The sequence below is a fragment of the Saccostrea cucullata genome, unplaced genomic scaffold, assembly GCF_032062105.1.
Source record: "Saccostrea cucullata isolate Sc308-1 unplaced genomic scaffold, CSIRO_AGI_Scuc_v1 ctg373, whole genome shotgun sequence".
NCBI lineage: Eukaryota > Metazoa > Mollusca > Bivalvia > Ostreida > Ostreidae > Saccostrea > Saccostrea cuccullata.
This window is the reverse complement of record NW_026928348.1, coordinates 239,876-260,011: the sequence shown is the minus strand read 5'-3', so window position 1 is coordinate 260,011 and position 20,136 is coordinate 239,876. Positions and strand designations below refer to the sequence as shown.

General features: G+C 30.9%; 2 protein-coding genes across 2 annotated transcripts; one reads left to right on the top strand and one right to left on the bottom strand.

Moving 5' to 3' along the window:
- LOC134277279 (dentin sialophosphoprotein-like) lies at positions 1–1,701 on the bottom strand. The gene has a single exon (XM_062759593.1). It carries the CDS (start codon positions 1,682–1,684, stop codon positions 20–22), a length of 1,665 nt encoding a protein of 554 aa, XP_062615577.1. The 5' UTR covers positions 1,685–1,701; the 3' UTR covers positions 1–19.
- Positions 1,702–8,665: 6,964 nt separating this feature from the next.
- On the top strand, positions 8,666–9,136 carry LOC134277281 (achaete-scute homolog 1a-like). The gene has a single exon (XM_062759596.1). The coding sequence runs from the start codon at positions 8,666–8,668 to the stop codon at positions 9,134–9,136; it is 471 nt and encodes a 156-aa protein (XP_062615580.1).
- Positions 9,137–20,136: the final 11,000 nt, after the last annotated feature.

Here is a 20,136-nt window from a genome sequence, read left to right as displayed (position 1 = left end):
AAAAATTAGAAAAGACAAATCAATGAAAAGCATCGGGCGATTCCCCATGGTTCATTTTGTCAACGTTGATTGCAAAATTTTGAGATATAGCTGCTAAAATACTGTTTTTCGACTCTAATCTTCGAAGCCTTTCCTGACGAATGATTTCGTTTGCGTCTGTACTCTGTTCTTGTACGAGTTGACCAAGAGCTCGCTTCCTTGCTGTTTTGGAGAAAGCAAGAGCAGCCCTTAAAACCGTTGTCACAGAAACCAGAGTCTTCGACGATGGAATATTAGCATTGTCTGCACAGACAAATTCCCGCCATTTACTAGGTCGTCTCTGTCCATTGGAATCCAAACTTAAATCACTCATGCTACTGTAGACGCTACTACCAGGAAAGTAGTCCCTGCTGTCTGACGTCACTGTGCTTCCGCTAAGGTGGCGTTGTCTTGATGAAGATATTCGTGCTCTGCGAGAATTAGATAAGTCGGACTCAGAGTCACTTGTGTTTACGTCACTAGAATTTGAGTACTTCATTTCCCCATTTTCCAGTATAGATTGCATTGGAATTGCGGATGAGTTTTTCCTCTGCTTGGCTGACTTGCACCTTTGAGCTTTGTCTGAACCAAGTGACTCTGAAGATTTTCTTATTTTGTTATTTTCGTAAGTAGTTTTCAGAATACCATCTTCAGGAATGGGTTCCGCATTTGTCCCGTCGTTCATTCTTGATAATGACACACGATGATGAAGTTTTCTGTGCGTTTGCTTACTAGAACCGTTTTCAAAATGACTTTCCTCTTTTATACTTCTCTCCGAGTTTTCTTTTGCTGAGTCTTTCGCGTTTGTAATACTTTGAGAAGATAAGTTCAAACTATCGACATCGTCCGTTCCATCTGAATCAAAATCGTTACTAGAATTATGATGTCTTAAAAACTTGGGTCTCAGAGGTTTCAAAAGCACGACATTATCTTTTGTTGTTCTGCATGCTGCGGCAGTCGAAGGCCTTTGGGGTAGAGGAAGAGAAGCACCTCGTCCTCTTTTTACTGACGATACTGCCGTATGAGGTCTTTGTTTAGATTTCTTCTCAACACCTAGATCGATTTCACTTACGGAGCGACAGAATTTCGCCGATCGTATTCTTTTTACATTATCTTTATCAAGTTTAAAGTCATCTTGATTAAACAACGATTTATAGCTATCCATGATATGCTTAGCCATATGCTTAGGATCGAATGCCAAATCTTTAATAGATTCATCATCCGAGAAAACATTGTCATCATATACCTCATTATCGTAATTTAAGACATCGTTTTCTTGCCGACGATTATCGATGGTATTCGACGTTCGATGACTCGATAAGCGATTCGAACTCCAGGATCGTTTCCTCTCCTCCTCTTCCTGAGATCGCCATCCCATTAACCTCTGTTCACTAAGTCGTACTCCCATTCGATACACAGGTGCACTCAGGTATTCAGTATCTCCCTTACCATCCGGAGGTATTCCTTGATCACTAAATCCAGAGGTTCTCCGAACAGCGTCCAAAGATTTAGCAAATGCTTTCTTCTCTCGGTCAATTTCCAAGGCTTTGCACCATTTCTCTTTATCGTAGATTTTTAATTTTCTCTCTAGTTTAACTTTTTCGAGCTGATTTCGTCTGTCGGCTCTGAGAAACCTCTCATTTGACTGTTTGGAAGGCATTTCCATATATTTTTTTTCTTTTGCAAGTTCTGTAATAAAAAAAAAAGCAATGAATTAAGCACAGCCAAACATGGAAGACAAATCTGTCAGCACAAAGATTAAACACTATTAGAGGAAGTCTGAAAAACTACGTCTATTGCTATATGTTCTCAAAATTCAAAATATCAACATTTTAAAGTACACAGTTCATTTATGAGATACAGTATTTGATATTACCTTTTGTTACAAAAAACACAAATGGGAATAAAAGCAAAACTACCTTGAATGTTAAAAATACTTGCTAAACATCGAAGTGGATCATATACAATGTATCATGTAAATTTGCAGCCATTTTTTTTTTAATTGGAGAACACTGAATTTATATTTTAAAAATCTCGAATTAATTTCGTAAACTGACAGAAAAACATAATATGTATAAGCAACTTACTAATCTATAATGTCTTCAGATTTTCAGCTGTTGTTGTTTTGACTTCCCAGCACTCACGTGTATAAGGATTTCACTGACACAAAGCCATGCTCCGCTTTGACTTCCAATCTGTAAAGGTCCAGTATTCATTATATAGACCCACAACTCAATCTTTGAATATAACGCTTCCTTGAGAAATTAAACAACTTGTTTAAACATTACAAACCTTTGTATAGTATTGCATTTGAAAGAACAGAAGATTTTGCCGAGTACATTTAAGCAAAACAGAGAGCGATAAAACATTTACATTTTTTATCCTTTCCATACAAAAGTATTATTTCTTTCATGGTGCCTTTAATGCAGATTTATATCACGATTGAGTCATGCCTTATTATCTAGTTGAGTGCTACTACTTCTAGTTGTTAAAAGGAATGTTACTTCAAGGCAATTTTTGGAAATTTAATTGGAATAGATTGACAGTCTGAAAAGTCAAAAGCTTTTAAAATCGCTCTCTTCCGGCCTACTATATACATGTTTGTGAAAGAATACCCTTGACTTCTTGTACACAATGAGAGATTATCGAAATTTTAATCTCTAGGGAAAAAAAAATAACTTTGGCTGCTTAATTTCAAGTGATACACATGTAACGATCAACATTTGATCTGAGAAACTTGTTTACAACCAAGTAATGGTTACACGGTATTCTAGAATTTCAAAGTCTGTGGTATAAAAATGTAAAGACAAATTAACGTTATGTCATGTATGTGATATAAAAATTTGATTTCTAAATTCTTTTCGTCAAAAGGTCTTCCCCATATTGGTCATTCAATACACATATATCCCAAAAGCAATTTGAATGATCACGCTGTTTAAACATCTGGCATGAAGTATACAGATCCTTAATTTATTTAAGAATAATTTAAAGATTCTTCACATAATGTGCATGGGTCACCAGTCTTTTTCCAATACTTTTAAGATGAGAAACCAACGATTAAGTGACTCTTCTTTTCAAGTGTTCGAATATGAAAAAAGAATTTCTTTTAGTTAATTTACTTCGCAAATATGAATTACATTATGCAATTTTAAATCTAGTCAGGGGGAAAAATACATCAATTTACATTTCATCTCGAGTCTGATTAATTTAGGATTTTTCTAAAATTTGAGATGTTTACTATTTGTTTGTTAAGAAGACCAGTATTAACTAACTTAAGGATATCGGATTATATTGAACATGGCAAACTTTAATGCAGATGGTTTATCAATTAAGCATTATATCAGTTTCAATGAAAATAAATATCAATTTAGGTTATTTTCTCAACTTAAATCAATTCATTTTTTAAAACGATTTAATCAAACTCATATATGATATATTAAAGTCTCTCTAAATTTGAATTCTTTTCTGCATTGATTTTAACTTAAAGTTTAACATTTAATTGATTTTTTTTCCTCAGAAGAAATAGTCCTTTTAACCCTTCGACATAAATTTGCCTCAACACTCTGATCTACCTCAATCTACTGTTAAGTGAAGGTGAAGTGTTGAGAAAAATCTCGTAGGCCATTATATGTAGTTGTGATGAAAAAAAATGTTTTATAGCCCTCTGAAAATTCGCTAAAAGCTCTGCCTTCCAAAATTTTATGTGCAAAACAATGAGTCAGTGTTAGACAAATTGGCAAATTATACACTTAAAAAACGCTGAAAATTCCTAAATTCATAAACTTATTTCATTTACCATAAACAACTGGGGTGAGGTAGGAGGTTGTGGTGGGAGTCTGCAAAAAAAATAATTTTGATAGGTTAATTTCCCCCTCCCCAGCTGAAATTGCTTCCTATAGGGACCCATGTAATATAAGCTTTAACAGATATACTTATGAATTTTGATGTGTTTGTTTTTATATTTATGTTTTTAAACAGGTACATGTATTTATCCTGGTAAAAAATGTAAAGATTTTTCATAACACAACTCTATAGATCCCAATGTTTGAGTTAGTACTTAGACTTTCTTTTTGTATAAATGAAACACACGCATATTACTACTGTTATAGTCTTCGAATATGATACTTTAAAAAAAAAAACAATAGATACCATGCTGTTTGCCAACAATTTGCAATTCGAAAATATGCAAGATTTTGCAATATGTCGAAAAACCTTTTTAAATTTTTTTTATTTATATGCATATAGTAAAAGTCGCATACGAGGGCTGTTCAATAAATAATGTCCTGAACATATATTATACATTACAGATATCATATGACATTAAGCTTGACTTTCTCTCATTATTGAATCTTTCATGAATTTATAACAGTTTATGTGACCACTTTTCATCACATAGTTTCATCGTGAAAAGCTGGGAAACAAGGGCTTTTCGAGACACTGCATTATAAATGAATGGTAAAGTATCAGTAAACTAGAGTGAAAATAAAAGTTTCATTATAGCTGCCGTAAAACTTGTCACAAATCGCAAGGAAATATTCACTGAAATATATGACATTTACAGCAACCAATGCCTGTTTTATAGACAAAAGAGCGGGTGGATTTCAATGATAAAAAATTATATAATGGGCATCAAAAATGGGTACCCTCCTTGCCAACAAAAATTATAACAACTTATGTACTAGTTGCCAAATTTCAACAAATAATATTTGATGATGTATGATTGACTTTAAGACACATAGCAATTTTGATAGACATCATATCGGGAGTAGTTTACACTGTTTTTAAGAAACGTTTGACGATAAAAAAAGCTTGGTTCTCAAAGGTCACCCTATATTTTGAAAAATGAGTGAAAACGACAGCGTATACGAAATTCTTAACAATTATTTTAAAATATCAGTAATTTTAGTTATCCAAGTTTGTTTTATTTTCAAACAGATATTGGAGCATGAATCTATTGATTAAAACCCTCAAAACAAAATTTACCATAAGATGTACTTGATAAAAACGGCGAATGTCTGACAAGAACACAGGTATTCAAGAGCACAAAGACAGATTTTTATGTAATTTTCTTAAAAAATTAGTGGTATTGTTGTTCAAATTCGTATTCGGAGAGACAGTTTAATTTCTGGAGGAGTCTAGAAAGCAATTTTTATGCAAAAAAATCAAAAGGTTTATTAGAGGAAGGACCCAGAATCAGGAATCCACTACATTGAATTTCTCCAAGACAGCGTCCAAACCTGCATGCCCTGAAGAGTAAAGGGGTTTTCGGGTTAAACAGAAAGTTAATGTTTTTTCACATTAACAATATTCGCCAGATCTTTGACCTTTTGACCTGTTTCTATTTCCAAACTTGAAAAAAAACACCTTTCAGAGGGAAAAAACAAGTCCGGGAAATCACTGGATTTGCCATTTTCCAGTATACTAAGGGTCATACCCAAAAATGAGTTCTAAAAACAATCAGAAATTGGATAAAAAATTTACGGACATGTATTTTACTTAAAAGAGATTAGTTAGTAAAATCATGAAGACTAAATTATTGAAAAGCGTCTTTTGCTTCTTTCTGAGCACCGAGGACATTATTTATTGAACAGCCCTCGTATGTCTTTCAAATACTGAGAAATCTCAATTATTTTTCATATTCTAAGAATTAATTCTTTTATAGCATTTCTATTTGAAATCAGTCAAAATTTTGTGATATGCATCCATCTTCAAAGAAATCTATTTTATTCTCAACAATTCATGCAGTTTTTTCTTACCTCGGATTATAAAGTTTCCAGTTGCTTCCAATAAAGATCACCACTAGGCTGTAAAATGTATACCTCATTGCCATAAATATCAAATCACTTTCAGAAAAGTTTTCCCAAAGGTTTAGAAGCTTACGTCGTGTCAAATTGATAGTATGACCTATCTTTTCCCACAAATAACGACTTCATTATTTCAGTTTTCCTATAGGATTTCTCATATTGGGCTAAGTAATCACTTAAAAATAAACTATCTAAAAATGTCACTGACTAGTCTTAAGAGACAAATTAAAATAAGGACTGTGGAATTAAATCGTTACAGTCGCTGTCAAACCTTGAATGATCGGAATACAAGGTCTTCTTAAAAGTCCGAGTTTTTAGCGACAGTTGAAATAGAATTTTAAATGCTAAGTAAATTGACAGAGAACCCCTGTTCTGAATGGAACAGAAAATCGAACGCTAGAAATCCCGAAGCTATTGGCTACTGTGATTGTCAATATTTTGTCATCGATAAAACATGGATTTTTTAGCGGTAAATTGGTTATTATAAAGACGTCGACGGGTTTATGCTAATTTACATGTTTGTATATCCGTGTAGTTAATATAAATAATTGACATTACATGTAATGCAATTGTTTTGCTTTTATGCAGAGTCTGTAATAAAAGAAATTTACTTAAGCTTTTCTTGTAATTCTATCATGGTAAAGAATTTTTATTGTCAGACCGTGTATTTTTTTAACCCTATTGCAGTGTTTGATATTAAATGTATATTTGTTTAAAGATTAATGTTTGTGTACATGAATTTCTTAGTTTATTTTTTTCTTAAACAATATTATCAATATTGTACAAGTGCTGACATTATGTATTTATATAAAAGTCACCTGGTGTATGGTGAAATATTTCCTATAAGTGGAAATGGATGAAAGTAAAATCCAGCAAAAGCAGGTCTGAGACCATCTGACATACACGTGTCGAGAAATAAGCAATAGTATAATAGACCATGCCTCATAAACCTAAACAGTTCAGCTACATGTTAAATCAGCCAGAAAGAGGTTCTGATTGATACATTTAACCTTTACAGAAATGATTGTCTTTTTAATATATATCAGAATTTAAAAGGAAGCTTTTAAAAATATTGATTTTTGTTTTACATTCTTGAATTTATCTGTAGTTTGTTTTTATATAGGGTAACTGACCATCTTCTCTTGAAAAAATAAGACAATAAAGTTTGCGGATAGAAATATTATTTATCTGCAAATATTGGGAATTTAAAATACAAGTACGTAAAAATTATGAATACTCTTTCTACAATACAATGTTTCCGGATTGTCTTTAAAATATAAAATGTTTTTAACGAAGATGAAATGTAGATTTTAGCTGTATCTTTAATGGATATTGTATATAAGAGCTTTAAGGTCTAGTTTATGCCTTTGACAATTTTTCTCGATATCCATACCTGACCGAATTAACACTTTACTGGGAATTGTTCCAACCTGTTTAATAGAAACTCATTTTTAAAAAGGGTTAACTAAAAAATGAATGACAGAGAAAAAAAATCAATATATTTACTCTTTGTATCAATTCCATCTGCTTTATTTCCTGCAGGTTTTTATGTTTCCAATTTTATTTTTAAAAAAAAAAACTTGCATGTTCAAATATATCTTTGTATGTCGACTGACATTGATTTGACAAATGCATTTTACCTTTTTAGTGTATATATAGAAATGGGGTAAGAAAATAGGACCACCAAGTATTGTTTGAAGTATTGACGTTTAGTTTCTTCAATAACTCACGTATTCAATGTTCCCTTTGTTTTACTTTGAATTTCATTAAAAATATATAATTATTACTCCTTGAAAATTCTTCTTTTTAATTTTATGTATGGTGGCTTATTTACACGTATGCATCATTTTTATGTAATATTAGATATTTAAAGATTTAAATGAGAGTCAATTCAAAAGGAATGGATTTAACGTAAAATTTTCTTATTTTCGTCCATGTAACCTGAAAATAATTTTTCACGGTGCTGGATCCGCCCACATTCAGTTTTGTTTAAAGGAAAATGCTTAAATTCTTTGAAGACAACTCGACAAACCAAACTTATAAAAGAAATTCATTTATTCTATACTCTAAATCCACGTGTCAACAGATAAACAATTGTTTCTTATTCAGAAGACATGATCAATAGCTATCTGCTACTGTTTACAATAGTGTTAAGTGTTGTTTACCCCGGTTACACAAGTTTTTCTTTGATTTTGCATTCAAAACAAAAAGTTTGAGTCGTTTCAACATTTCTTTTAAAAGTATGCTTCGAAAATATGACATGCTTATGTTCTACTTATTGATCTCTTGACCAATAACTTAAGGTCCATCGATATTGTGAAAAGGGAAATAACTCTTAATGAAATAAATATGTCTTTTTCCTTTATAAAATTGTCGAAGGGTCTTTATGTCCAAAACTGCCCCGCATGCTATTCTATTTTTGTCTGTATTTTACGTAACAGGCTGAGATTAATTTGAGTTTCTTTTGAATTCAGTTCTTATTTCAAATTTCTACACCTTAGACAATTTAAAGACAACCTAGATGGTGCGATCGAGTTATGCATGTAGTCTTTTTGGAAACTTTTCTAAATCCTTTTGTAATACGCCAACCATTCCAAATTTATTTCACGATTATCGTGTTATTCTAGAAATTTAAGAAATGAAATATATAGTATGACCTAAGCTGATGTCTGAATCTTCTATTTTCATTGTGTTTTTGTTCCCTCCTATTATTGGGTGATAATTTGCATTATTAGGGTCAACCATTTGTGAAAATAATTTTCACAAAAAAATCACTACGTTTATCATCATTATCAGGAGCATTTTTATGTGCATTTATTTAAAATGTTTTCAATATTTGCGGAATGTCGAGGAGAAACGCGAGGGAGCGGAGAAGAGTTCGAGTTATTAATGACATGTTGAAAATTCTCCGAGATAAATTACCGGAAGAGTGGACAACTAAAAAGATGAGTAAACTAGAAATTTTAAAGAAGTCAACTCTATATATCAGTCGCCTAGCTGAGCTAGCAGAAGACGACTCTTTTGTAAAGAAGACTGATAAAAGATATGGCACGAGAAAGTCGGTGTCGGAGAACCTGAAACAAGCGTCCGGAAAACAACAAGGTGAACCGAATGGGATCGAAAACAATATTACAGAAGGAGGGTTTATTTTAGCTCGAGTACGGAAAGAGAGCAGTGTTTCATCGGATGATATGAATGGATCTGTAGTGGATACGCCGTCTGAGGACTTCGGAGAAAATTTTCACGGAAATTTATTCGATGAATTTAATACATCAGAAGAACTAATGCATGTTGATACCTTTTCCAGAACTTGATTTTTATACTAGATATACATGTTCGTGAATTAGATTTTTTGTATTGTTTGATGCTTTGTGAAGTAGAATAACTCTATTTTATTGATAAAGGTTGTATTGTACATATAAAACTTTGTTCCCAGCATCTCGAAAATGTGATGGTTGTAAATACATGGATTTATGCAAATACAATTTAAATTTGAATAGAACAGCTTAAATTTTATGTCGCTGTCGCTAAACAAAAAAGCCCTCAAATTCATTTTTAAAAAGTGAATCTCTAGAGCCATCTTTAAAAATATGTTAGATTGCCCTCTCAGACTCAGAATAATAAAAGTACATGACTTTGTATAGACTCCCGGTAAATAGGTAGAACAATTTTATTTATGAAGATAAACTTGCGAATACTATATTAAAATAAGAATTAATGGGACGAGAATTTTTTTTTAAAAAAAGAGGAGGTTAAAAGAAGGATTTTTGGGGGGTTGGGGGTGTCACTTGGTCCGGGAGAACACAAGCACTTTTTTCTAATTTTACTTGCAATTTTATCGTCTTTGATTTTAGAACTATATTATTAAATCGAAAACAACATCTATATTCTTTGATTCAACGACCATAGATTGTGGTTATGCCAGGTATTTGGACTATGGATACCAAAATAGGAATACTTTTGCGGATAAATCGAATCACAATGTTAATTTAGACTTCAAAACGTCACTGATTACGACACTCTTAGAAAAAGTGTACCTTACATCATATGTCATTGAAATTCATTAGACAATATAATTATTAATGATTTAAAATAATTGGTACATGTACATGGTACATTGACAAAGTCACTAGTGCTACAAAAGAAAGATTTTTTCATGCACCGCATTATTCAAGAAAGATAACTTCCTCTTTTTCATATATTGATGAAAAAAAACTTACCGTGAATTTGAATTACCTCTCTTGCTTTAATATACACATCATATATATAATCTTTATTGCCCAAGACATACATCTTATAGTAAAAATAACAAACATCAAATACTAGGTTATGTGGCATGGTAATATAAGTGGCATTATGTGGCATGGTAATATAAACAAATGTAGTATATATATATATATATATATATATATATATATATATATATATATATATATTATATATATATATATATATATATATATATATATATATATATATATATATATATATATATATATATATATATATATATATATATATATATATATATATATATATATATATATATATATATATATATATATATATATATATATATATATATATATATATATATATATATATATATATATATATATATATATATATATATATATATATATATATATATATATATATATATATATATATATATATATATATATATATATATATATATATATATATATATATATATATATATATATATATATATATATATATATATATATATATATATATATATATATATATATATATATATATATATATATATATATATATATATATATATATATATATATATATATATATATATATATATATATATATATATATATATATATATAATATATATATATATATATATATATATATATATATATATATATATATAATATATATATATATATATATAATGGTAGATAGTAACAAACATAAACAATATAGAGTTTATACACATATACTTTAGACAGAAAATGATTTTGTGACACTTTCACGTACTTCAAAAGCATGGCGGAGGTAAATACCTAAATTGTATACATAAACCGCTTACTGAACTTCACTGTGCTAGCGCTAAAACACAAATAACTTGACACACCCTTATTTTAAACAAAGGCGGGGCCAGCGCGCCGGGCGTGCCCCCCCCCCCCTCCGTTTGAAATTTTTGTATGTAAAATTTACATGTCCATTCACAGGCACCTGACGTTACTTATTTTTCTTTTAATAAAAAAAATATACACATACCGAATAATAAACATGTGTATATTTTTTTTCTTATTAAAAGAAAAATAAGTAACGTCAGGTGCCTGTGTGTCCATTATCCTAAAATCAAGGAAAAACATTTCTTATTTGTAAGAAATTCTCGGCTTCCGGGGCTCCCCCGACCCCAAAAAAGGACTTGCCTTAGACCCACTGGGGGCTTCAGTACAGCCGCCAGACCCCTGTTTTCTACTGCGCCCCGTTTAGAAATTCCTGGATCCGCCACTGTTAAATAAGAATTTGAAATTATAAAAGTAATAAATAGACAATTCAAATATGTATAATATATACATGTACATGTATAATTTTTATTCTCCTATTTATTATAAATTTATAACTTTATGACTTTTCGATTTATAACAATACGATTTCTTAAATAATCAAAATTGATAAAAAAGCAGAATTAATTTTTTTTTTTCGTTTTTAACGAAGATAATTCAAATAAACTTTAAATAATAAAAAATAAGCTCAATCGCGTTGTTTTTAATTTTTCATTTAAAGTTTAACAATAATGGGATTTGAAGTTTTAAAAAAAATTGTATAGATTTATAAGAATGGTTGCAGAAAGGCAGAATTTTGAACATCATAGGTTTACATTTTCTTAATTTTTTTTATAATTTATAAGTTGCATCATTTGCAACAAAAATAGGCCCAGAAATATATACCAATCGAGGCATCAGTTTTTTGTTTGTATCATCTGTCTTTAATACTTGTTTAAAATGACTAATATAATTTTAAGAAAAAGTTAAGCGACTGTAAAAACTATTTTAACTAGAAAGTACTTTATCAAAAATTACATTTTTATGTGTTATTTGCATGAAATATTATCCTATACAGACCCGTAGGAAGCAATATTCATTCTTGCTATGGTTATCAGCCACTATCAAGTACCAGAATTCCTTGACAGGCAGAATTTAAAAAACAAGCATTCAGTAGGTAAATATTTCTATATTATCCTACATGTATATATCGGCAAACTTATGGGTGGCGGGGGGGGGGGGGGTGCCTCCGGTTCCTAAAAAAACCATGATATATAGGGCGAGGAAACATTAAAATTTTGATCACAAGGAGGAGTTGTTCAAATCCCTTTGATTTATTCAATCAAATTTGTTTTAAAAAGTGTTTTAAAAGAAGAATAAAGGGTGCGATTTTGTGTTAAGGTGTCAAATGGGATTTGGTAATATTTTCTAGGCATACATATCTAGGGTTCTCCCATATCTAGGACACTGTTGATAATATAAAAAAACCCATTATATCGCATTTATTTTAACAAGAGACCACATCAAAGTTGAGCGAGGAATGAGCAAAGGCACGTCGTTAAAATTATTCATATAAAGCATTTATAATTCAGACTAAATTTACATTCAAACAAATTCTTAATCCTTTCAAACATGCTCTAGACCCATTAAAATATATAAAATTCATTTTTAAAAAAAAAATGATATCTAATATTGTAACAAAAGTGTCTGAGTAGACAATGATTTTAATCAAGTTAATGGGAATCTAACATAAAATCATCTTATCCGTTCAAATAAATTATTCAAATGTACCAGAAGAATTAGTCTTTTTTTCTTCTTCTTCTTTTTTTTTTAAAGAAAGAGCAATTTGTCATTTGTTTGATAATACGAAGCTAGATCACTCGAATAGTGCATATTAATATTTATTCTTGCTATGGTTATCAAAGATTCAGAAATCATAACGGTGATTTCCCAACAGTGCAGTCTGAAAGTTTAATGTTTAAGAAATGATTTGTTGGGATCATTCTTCACTTTCTATACAAATTGCAATTTTCATCCAGATTCCAATAATATGAAAAAAAAAAAATAATTAGAAAATATCACCTTTTGTATGTGCAACATCTTTCTTTCATATTTTTTCCCCTTTATGTAGTTTTTGTAATATTGGATTGGATAATGTAAAAGTATAGAGCATGATTAAAGAAAAAAAAGTTATCTATTTGTCATAAAGTCTCAAATAAAATCAAAATTTACAAATTATTCCCAATTGTGTCATAGTCATCAATTCCATAAATCAAAGGTTTGTCGTATTTTAGGACTTCATCAATAATCCTAGAAATGCAAATGTTCAATAGAAATAAAACATTAATGACACTCTAATTATACAAATAGAAAATTGAAAAAAAAAAAAATCAGAATTGAGTAACAGTATGGAGTTTTTGCAATAAAAGCAAAAAAAGAGAGATAGAGAAAAAAATTCCATACGCAGTGATGGATAGAGTGCATACCTTTCTTCAATGATCAGAAAATAAAAGCTTGTCTGGTGAAGATTTCCCCAAAGAGTAATCGTTAGTGATTCAATAACATTAATTATTTCATATTTCCTCTGTCATCTCTTTTTTAGACGCGCCGCGTTGTCGTGCATATCACAAAAATGATGTTTAACGCGGTACGATTCCGTAAGCATATATTTGCCTTTCTCTTTCCTTATCTTAGCGTCAAATCATCTATACATTAGATAAAAAGAGATTTATTTTGATTTTTTGATTTTTACAAATAGAAATGTTAAATCTTTTGTAACAGTTCTGGATATATCACTTTAGTAATAAATAGTTCACTCAGTGCAGAATAAGGAAATCTTGATTTCTTTTGAAAATGTCTATTTTAACATATTTAATTTTTTTTTTCTGTCATGTTTTCTAATTCATCATCTTTAAAAACATTTGGATAAAATCTAAGAAAACTGTACCCCCCCCCCCCAAAAAAAAAATCTGTTTTGAAGACTTTTTCCTTGATATTTACAATTAAACATATTAACACCTCCTCCCTACTTTTCTTCAAATGCCCATGTTTTGGTGTGGTCCCTGATGCTAAAAAGATAAATAAGATAAATATCTTCCCCTCAAGAATAACAAATATATCAACTCAAATAGCCTATTATATATTATTTTCAGGGGAATATCCCCACAGAAGTATTTACAAGGTATGAAAAACATGCCCGTATTTTTTTAAACTGGGTGGCTCAATTCTTTTCCACAAAGGATCATTTTCGAATTATCACCCTCAAGGGTAATAAAAAGCCCAGTACACAATTTTATCTTCTGATCAGTGAGGGCCGATAACTCACACTTCCTGACAGCGCAAGACCGGAACGATAATCGTGTGAAATGTTAATTTGGACATGACATCATCTTCGAGGCCATTTGTAAAAGACATCAAAAGATCACACATTGAGGACGTCCCATTGACCACTCTAGTCTAGATGATAGATAGGATGTTTGACCACCGAGTTTAGACGCCTCGCCATTGACCAGGTGATAATGTTCTTACACCTTAACGATTGTTGGTATTATATTCGGAAGCTCACATCAAATGGCGCGCGACCGGCTTCTTTTCGTCACAGAAAAAGCGATAATAGTTTTAATATCTTTATCTATCTTTTGGTTTCAGTGATCATTCAGTGGTCATTAGCAATACATATCCTAGATATCGACACATTAGAAATTCAAAAAAAAAAAGAAAAGAAACCTGTCCATTTTGAATTTCTGATTAAAATAGAACATCCATGGTGCTTTAATTCCTACTATAATCATAATGTTAGAAACAAAGGAAATCCTATAGGCATTAGATCCTCATCTAAAGCATTTTTTCAAATTATAAAGTTTATTCTCGCTGAATGTTGTTTCCTCAATTTAAGGGTACGCAAGTCCACAACATGGAGTTTATGATCAGTCATGCATATAACTCTAATTTCTCTGATAATTATATAGAAACAACCCATCTCATCAAAATGTCAGTCTATGCAATTTGACCCTTGAGAAATATTTCTAATGAAATTTCAGTTTATTGGTTAATTTTTTAAATTTATTTTGGGGGCGGGAGGGGAGTCATCGTCTGGAGCCACGGTCCGGAGTCCGCATATATATCTCTACAGAATGGGAGAGGATCGTACATTATGGCAGTGGTTTGCGACGATGGAGGGGGTATAGCGATGAATTGCTCACAAGTTCTGTTTTTTCTTCTTGACATGTTTATCGTTGTCTTTGCTGCAAATGTATATACCCCTTACATTTTGTTAAAATGAATTTAGAAGTTAATTTTAGCAATTGAGATTATCCCAGAGTCTGACACTTCTATTTCATATTTGGAAATTTTACAAGAAAAAGACGTTAAAGGTGACCTAACACAAATCTTTATTTTAAACGTGAAAACTTTTTTTTCTTTTCAATCATCAACTTCTCTTACTTAATTTGCAGCAGTATACCCATATCACCCACAAACGGGGTTTATATCTCTCAGTTCATTCCATGCACAAGAGCATGCTCTATATATACGTACTTATGAACAAATTCTAAAACGAATTCAGTTATTTACAAACAAGTTGAAGAAACAAGAAAAGAATATCTACAGTCCAGTTAAAGACATCAGTTTTTTTTTTAAATTCTATAATCGATACAATGACCTTGTCAGTAGGCAGGGGATGGTCACTGCTCCATGGGACCTGATCCCATCTCTGATGTTTTAGATGTTCGTGTTTGCTCTTGGATTGTATTCAATTTGATTAGATTTTTCAGTCTGAACACTTTTCGATATCTCCATACCTTTCATTTATAATTTTTGATAAATCATCAGGTTCGTATTGGATAAAAGAAAAAAAAAATGTTTTTGAATCTAATAATCCTGGCAGTGTAGAGAAATTGGGGAAGGTAAGTATATTTCAATGACCGACATTCAATTTATCCGTGTATTGTTTTTCGGTGAAAACCATTTGCAATCTTATATGTAGTTGCAAAACTGTAGCTCTCTGCTTGAGAAAATTCGGACAGATAATGATTTATATCTGTCCGAATTTTCTCAAGCAGACAGTTACTGTTCTGCAGCTATCTTATACGGTCAATTGCATGCCTTAGAACAACTGTCAATCTATCAAGGCCCTAGAATACAAATTTATGTACACTTTTGATACATTTGGAACTCTAGAACACTATATGTCCTCATAATATGTATTATTTTTTCACTTAATGGTAAATAATTTACCTTATTTAAAGTGTCGTAAAAATTTGGAAATATTATTACGTCTAAATTTATTTTTCATTTAAGCAATATTCATTTGCGTTATTTAACTTTCTTTTCAAAATACTTTTTTTTACCCATACCAGTTCTGATTTGCTTCATTCTAAAATATAGATGAATGAAAATTCAAAAAGAAACGAACTCAGAGTATAAGCTATGAAATATTATTTTTAGATGATGTCGTTGGTAAAAATACCCTTGCTTATATCGCTCTATGCATCGCCAAGTATTCTATTTGTTAGCAGTCTCGGCTCCACTTGCACGACCAAATGCTACTAAATCTAAAAATAGGTAATTATGCAAGTCTTAAAGGTGGGTAATGAGTTAAGGGCATTAAGGGCATCAATGTTGGACTTAATACATGTACAATGTGTTGATTGTGGTTTTATTGACAATTAAACATGAAATATAGCCTGTCATTAATTGTAATGAAAATAAAGACATTTTTGTACATATCCAATTGACTTGAATTGTTATAATTTACACCCCCCCCCCCCCCAATGGTGTACACAAGATTTTTTTTTTCGAAAATGTTTATAAATACGTTTAATAACGTGCGCAGAGAAAAAGGTAGAAAAGAAGAGAAGAGTGGAAGGAGGCTATCAGAGAGGTATATAGAATGAAATATAAGATGTGAAAATCTGCTACATGTCTATGTATAAAGCTGCTGCCATTATTGCTTTTAACATACAAATGTCACAGTTTTGTACACATTTATTTAATAATTAAAAAGACGTTAATGGTAATCTAACAACCAAACTCTAACTTTTCTATTGTCAACTTCCCTTACTTATGCAGCAATATACCTTCATCACCTGCATACGCATACTGAGTTTATATGCCTCAGTTGATTCGATACGTAATAGCATGCTCAAGGTATGGACAATTTCTAAAACGAGGTAAATTTTTGACAAACAAGTTGATAAAATAAGAATTTCAACAGTCTCGTTTAAATTCATCATTAAATAATTTCTATGGTCGATACAATGACCTTGTCAGCAAATACAATTTATCATTGAGTCAAATGCTGACTGACGTTTTTCTTATATATTGTTAGTCCATTATTTATACACTGAATTGACGACGGATTTTTACTTCATTTCTCGAACATGACAAGGAGCACACGGCGGGTGTGACCGGTCGGCATGGGATGCTCACTCCTCCATGGCACCTGATCCCACCTCTGATGTTTTGGAGGTCCGTGTTTGCTCAGGTCCGTGTTTGCTCTGCTCCTATTTTGTATTGTTTTATGTACCTTTGATCTTGAATACTGTTTGTTATCTCCATATGTTTCATTTGCTCTGCTCCTATTTTTTTTTTTATTGTTTATGGACTTTAATATTGAATACTGTTCGTTATCTCCATATCCTTCATAAACATAATCTGTTTTTTTCTCCAATGTCTGTTAGTATTGTTACACATGTACATTGATTTTAATTGTAATTTTATATAAAACTATACATTTTTTTTAATTTTCTTTTAAATCAATGACTGTAATACATGAATGTATAACATGATATCCTGTAGCACTGTATCTCGTCATGTATGCACATTATATTTTACTCATACATTGTAAGTTATATACACATCAACACATCATGCATGTGTCTTGAAGCTCGCAGTGTACGATAATTAAGGCATTTATTTTAATGATATCTTTCAACTTGTGTTTCAATATTGTTCTAAATAAAGAGTGGACCAGCAGTTCTTGTATGTTCATGTGCATCGTCTTTAATTTGTTGCTTCTTGCTGTCTGTATTGTATTCATTTAAATTGTCCTTCTTAATAATGTATATATATATTTTCCATTATCTTTATCAGAATGAATAAGATTGTTACAAATTGCATCAAATATTATTAGCTTTTATATTCAATACCTCAACGAAATGACATCTTCTTTAATCTATAAGAGTTTCTTTGATTTCAAAAAATTAATATGCAATATCGGGTATTATATCACGCCTGAGTACCAGGTCTTCAATCAAGCTGCTCAGTGACTTGTCGGCAGGGGATGCCCATTCCTCTATGGCACTTGATCCCACCTGTGATGTTTTGAAGGTCTGTGTTTGCTCTGCTCCTGTTTTGTATTGTTTTATGGACTTTTGATCTTGAATGCTGTTCGTTATCTCCATACGTTTTATAAGTATATTATTATAAATCAGTATATTGTTACTTTTGTGTATATAAATGGTATTGTATGTCGTTATGCGCCATACATACAACTGCTTACACTTACCGTGACTTTAGATAATTTATTAGTATGGCAACTAGAAAAAATCATCTTAGGTTTATCTTGAAATGGCAGTAAGCTAAACAGCTGATGACGAAGTATATTTCACATAGTTTAATTTCACGTCTGTTCTGAAAAGAAAATACAACTAACAGCAAACATTCAGACTGCCATGACCATATTTTGTGAAATGGTTATTTGATATGAATATTTTGAAAAAAGGTATCTATTTCAAATTTTCAGTCTTTTCTTCCGGATGAATATTTTCTATATTTGTTATAAATACAAGTATATGTACCCACTCTTTATTTAAAACTTCTTATTTGAAATTTTTGAACACATTGTTAAGTTAAATTCATAGTTGAATTAATTCAAATATATAAATTTCCTCAACACATCCCAAGGAATATTTTAAGTATATTTATTTGGAAAAAAAAATATGAATAAAAATTAAAACAATTCAGTGCATCATAGCATCTTTTTTTTTACTTTATTGGTGTCTATATTCATTAGGGAATATATTAATTGTAATATTTCTTGTGAATAAAATCACGAATCGCTGAGAAAATTGATTTCTAGATTTAAAAAAATATATATTTGGATATTTAGGGATTGGAAGTCCATGTAGCTTATACTGTCTTAAATGTTATGTAGCATTACAATGCATCTATTGATGAGATTGAAACCGCAACGTATTGTTAGATTTTATAAGAATAATAAGGATTTATAAACCTATCTAGTGTCGATTTTTCACTGTCGCTGACTTGCATTGTATTAAAACTAATCATTTAAATAAGCATTACAGACGACAGCGATTCGTGGCGGGAATTTTTCATTTCTTCTGCAACAGGTCATTTAGTTATCGATTTGGTTTTTTACACCTTAGTCTTTGTTCCCCAAAACTTGGACAGAGTGTGTCTCTTATTAACGGGACAGATTTGCTAAATAATTCAACATGCTACCTTTTGAAATCAATCAATGAGAAAACAATTTTCCTTCAATTTGCTATTGGTGGGATTACGTTTTTTGTAAGGGAAATGTAATTTGAAGAAAATTTCCTTAAATTATGTCAAATTATCTTTCATAATTGTTATTCATGGTAATTCCTCTAGCAAACTATTAACCCAGTTTCTCAAACAGACTTTTTTAGCCTTTCAAACTTCTTATAAAGGCATGTTTGGGATTAAAGGGGTAAAACGCCATGCCTTAAAATAAGTATCAGTGGAATATTATCCTTCTTTCTTTTTTTTTATAGAAAGTGAAGAATTCTGAAGCAAATGTTTTATGCTCCCATCATGTGTAATTACTTTAAATTTCATGAATATTTAAGGGTAAAAAAGAATTAGTTCCAGAGTCTAGTTCTTAAAAAAAAGTGGTGATAGTAATTGACAAATTTGGTAAACATCCTTGACTTTTTAACTCGAAGAATATCTCACAATTATCTTGTTTAGTTCCTCTTGCTTCATTTATTTTCAATGTGTTCTCTCTATCGGATGAGAATAAAAAGACAGATAAATTTAGAAGTAAGTCTTGCTTAGGACCCTTTGAGAAAACAAAACTCGGTAGGATCTTCACATTAAACCCATTATCACACAGGGGTGCTTTACAACTTTAAATACCACCCGTTTGTCTGCTGCATTGTGCTAATATACCCTGGCATGATCCCATTGGTTCTTCCATTCCAAATGGGCGGAGGTAACATCTAAAAGGCGGGTAATGTTGATTAGTTCACGGGTCGCGTGGCACACAGTAGTTTGTTCACTTCTATGAGGGG

What these genes read in the sequence shown, in the direction of transcription:
- LOC134277279 (XM_062759593.1), bottom strand. Translation starts at nt 1,684, where the DNA reads ATGGAAATGCCTTCCAAACAGTCAAATGAGAGGTTTCTCAGAGCCGAC.
- LOC134277281 (XM_062759596.1), top strand. Translation starts at nt 8,666, where the DNA reads ATGTCGAGGAGAAACGCGAGGGAGCGGAGAAGAGTTCGAGTTATTAAT.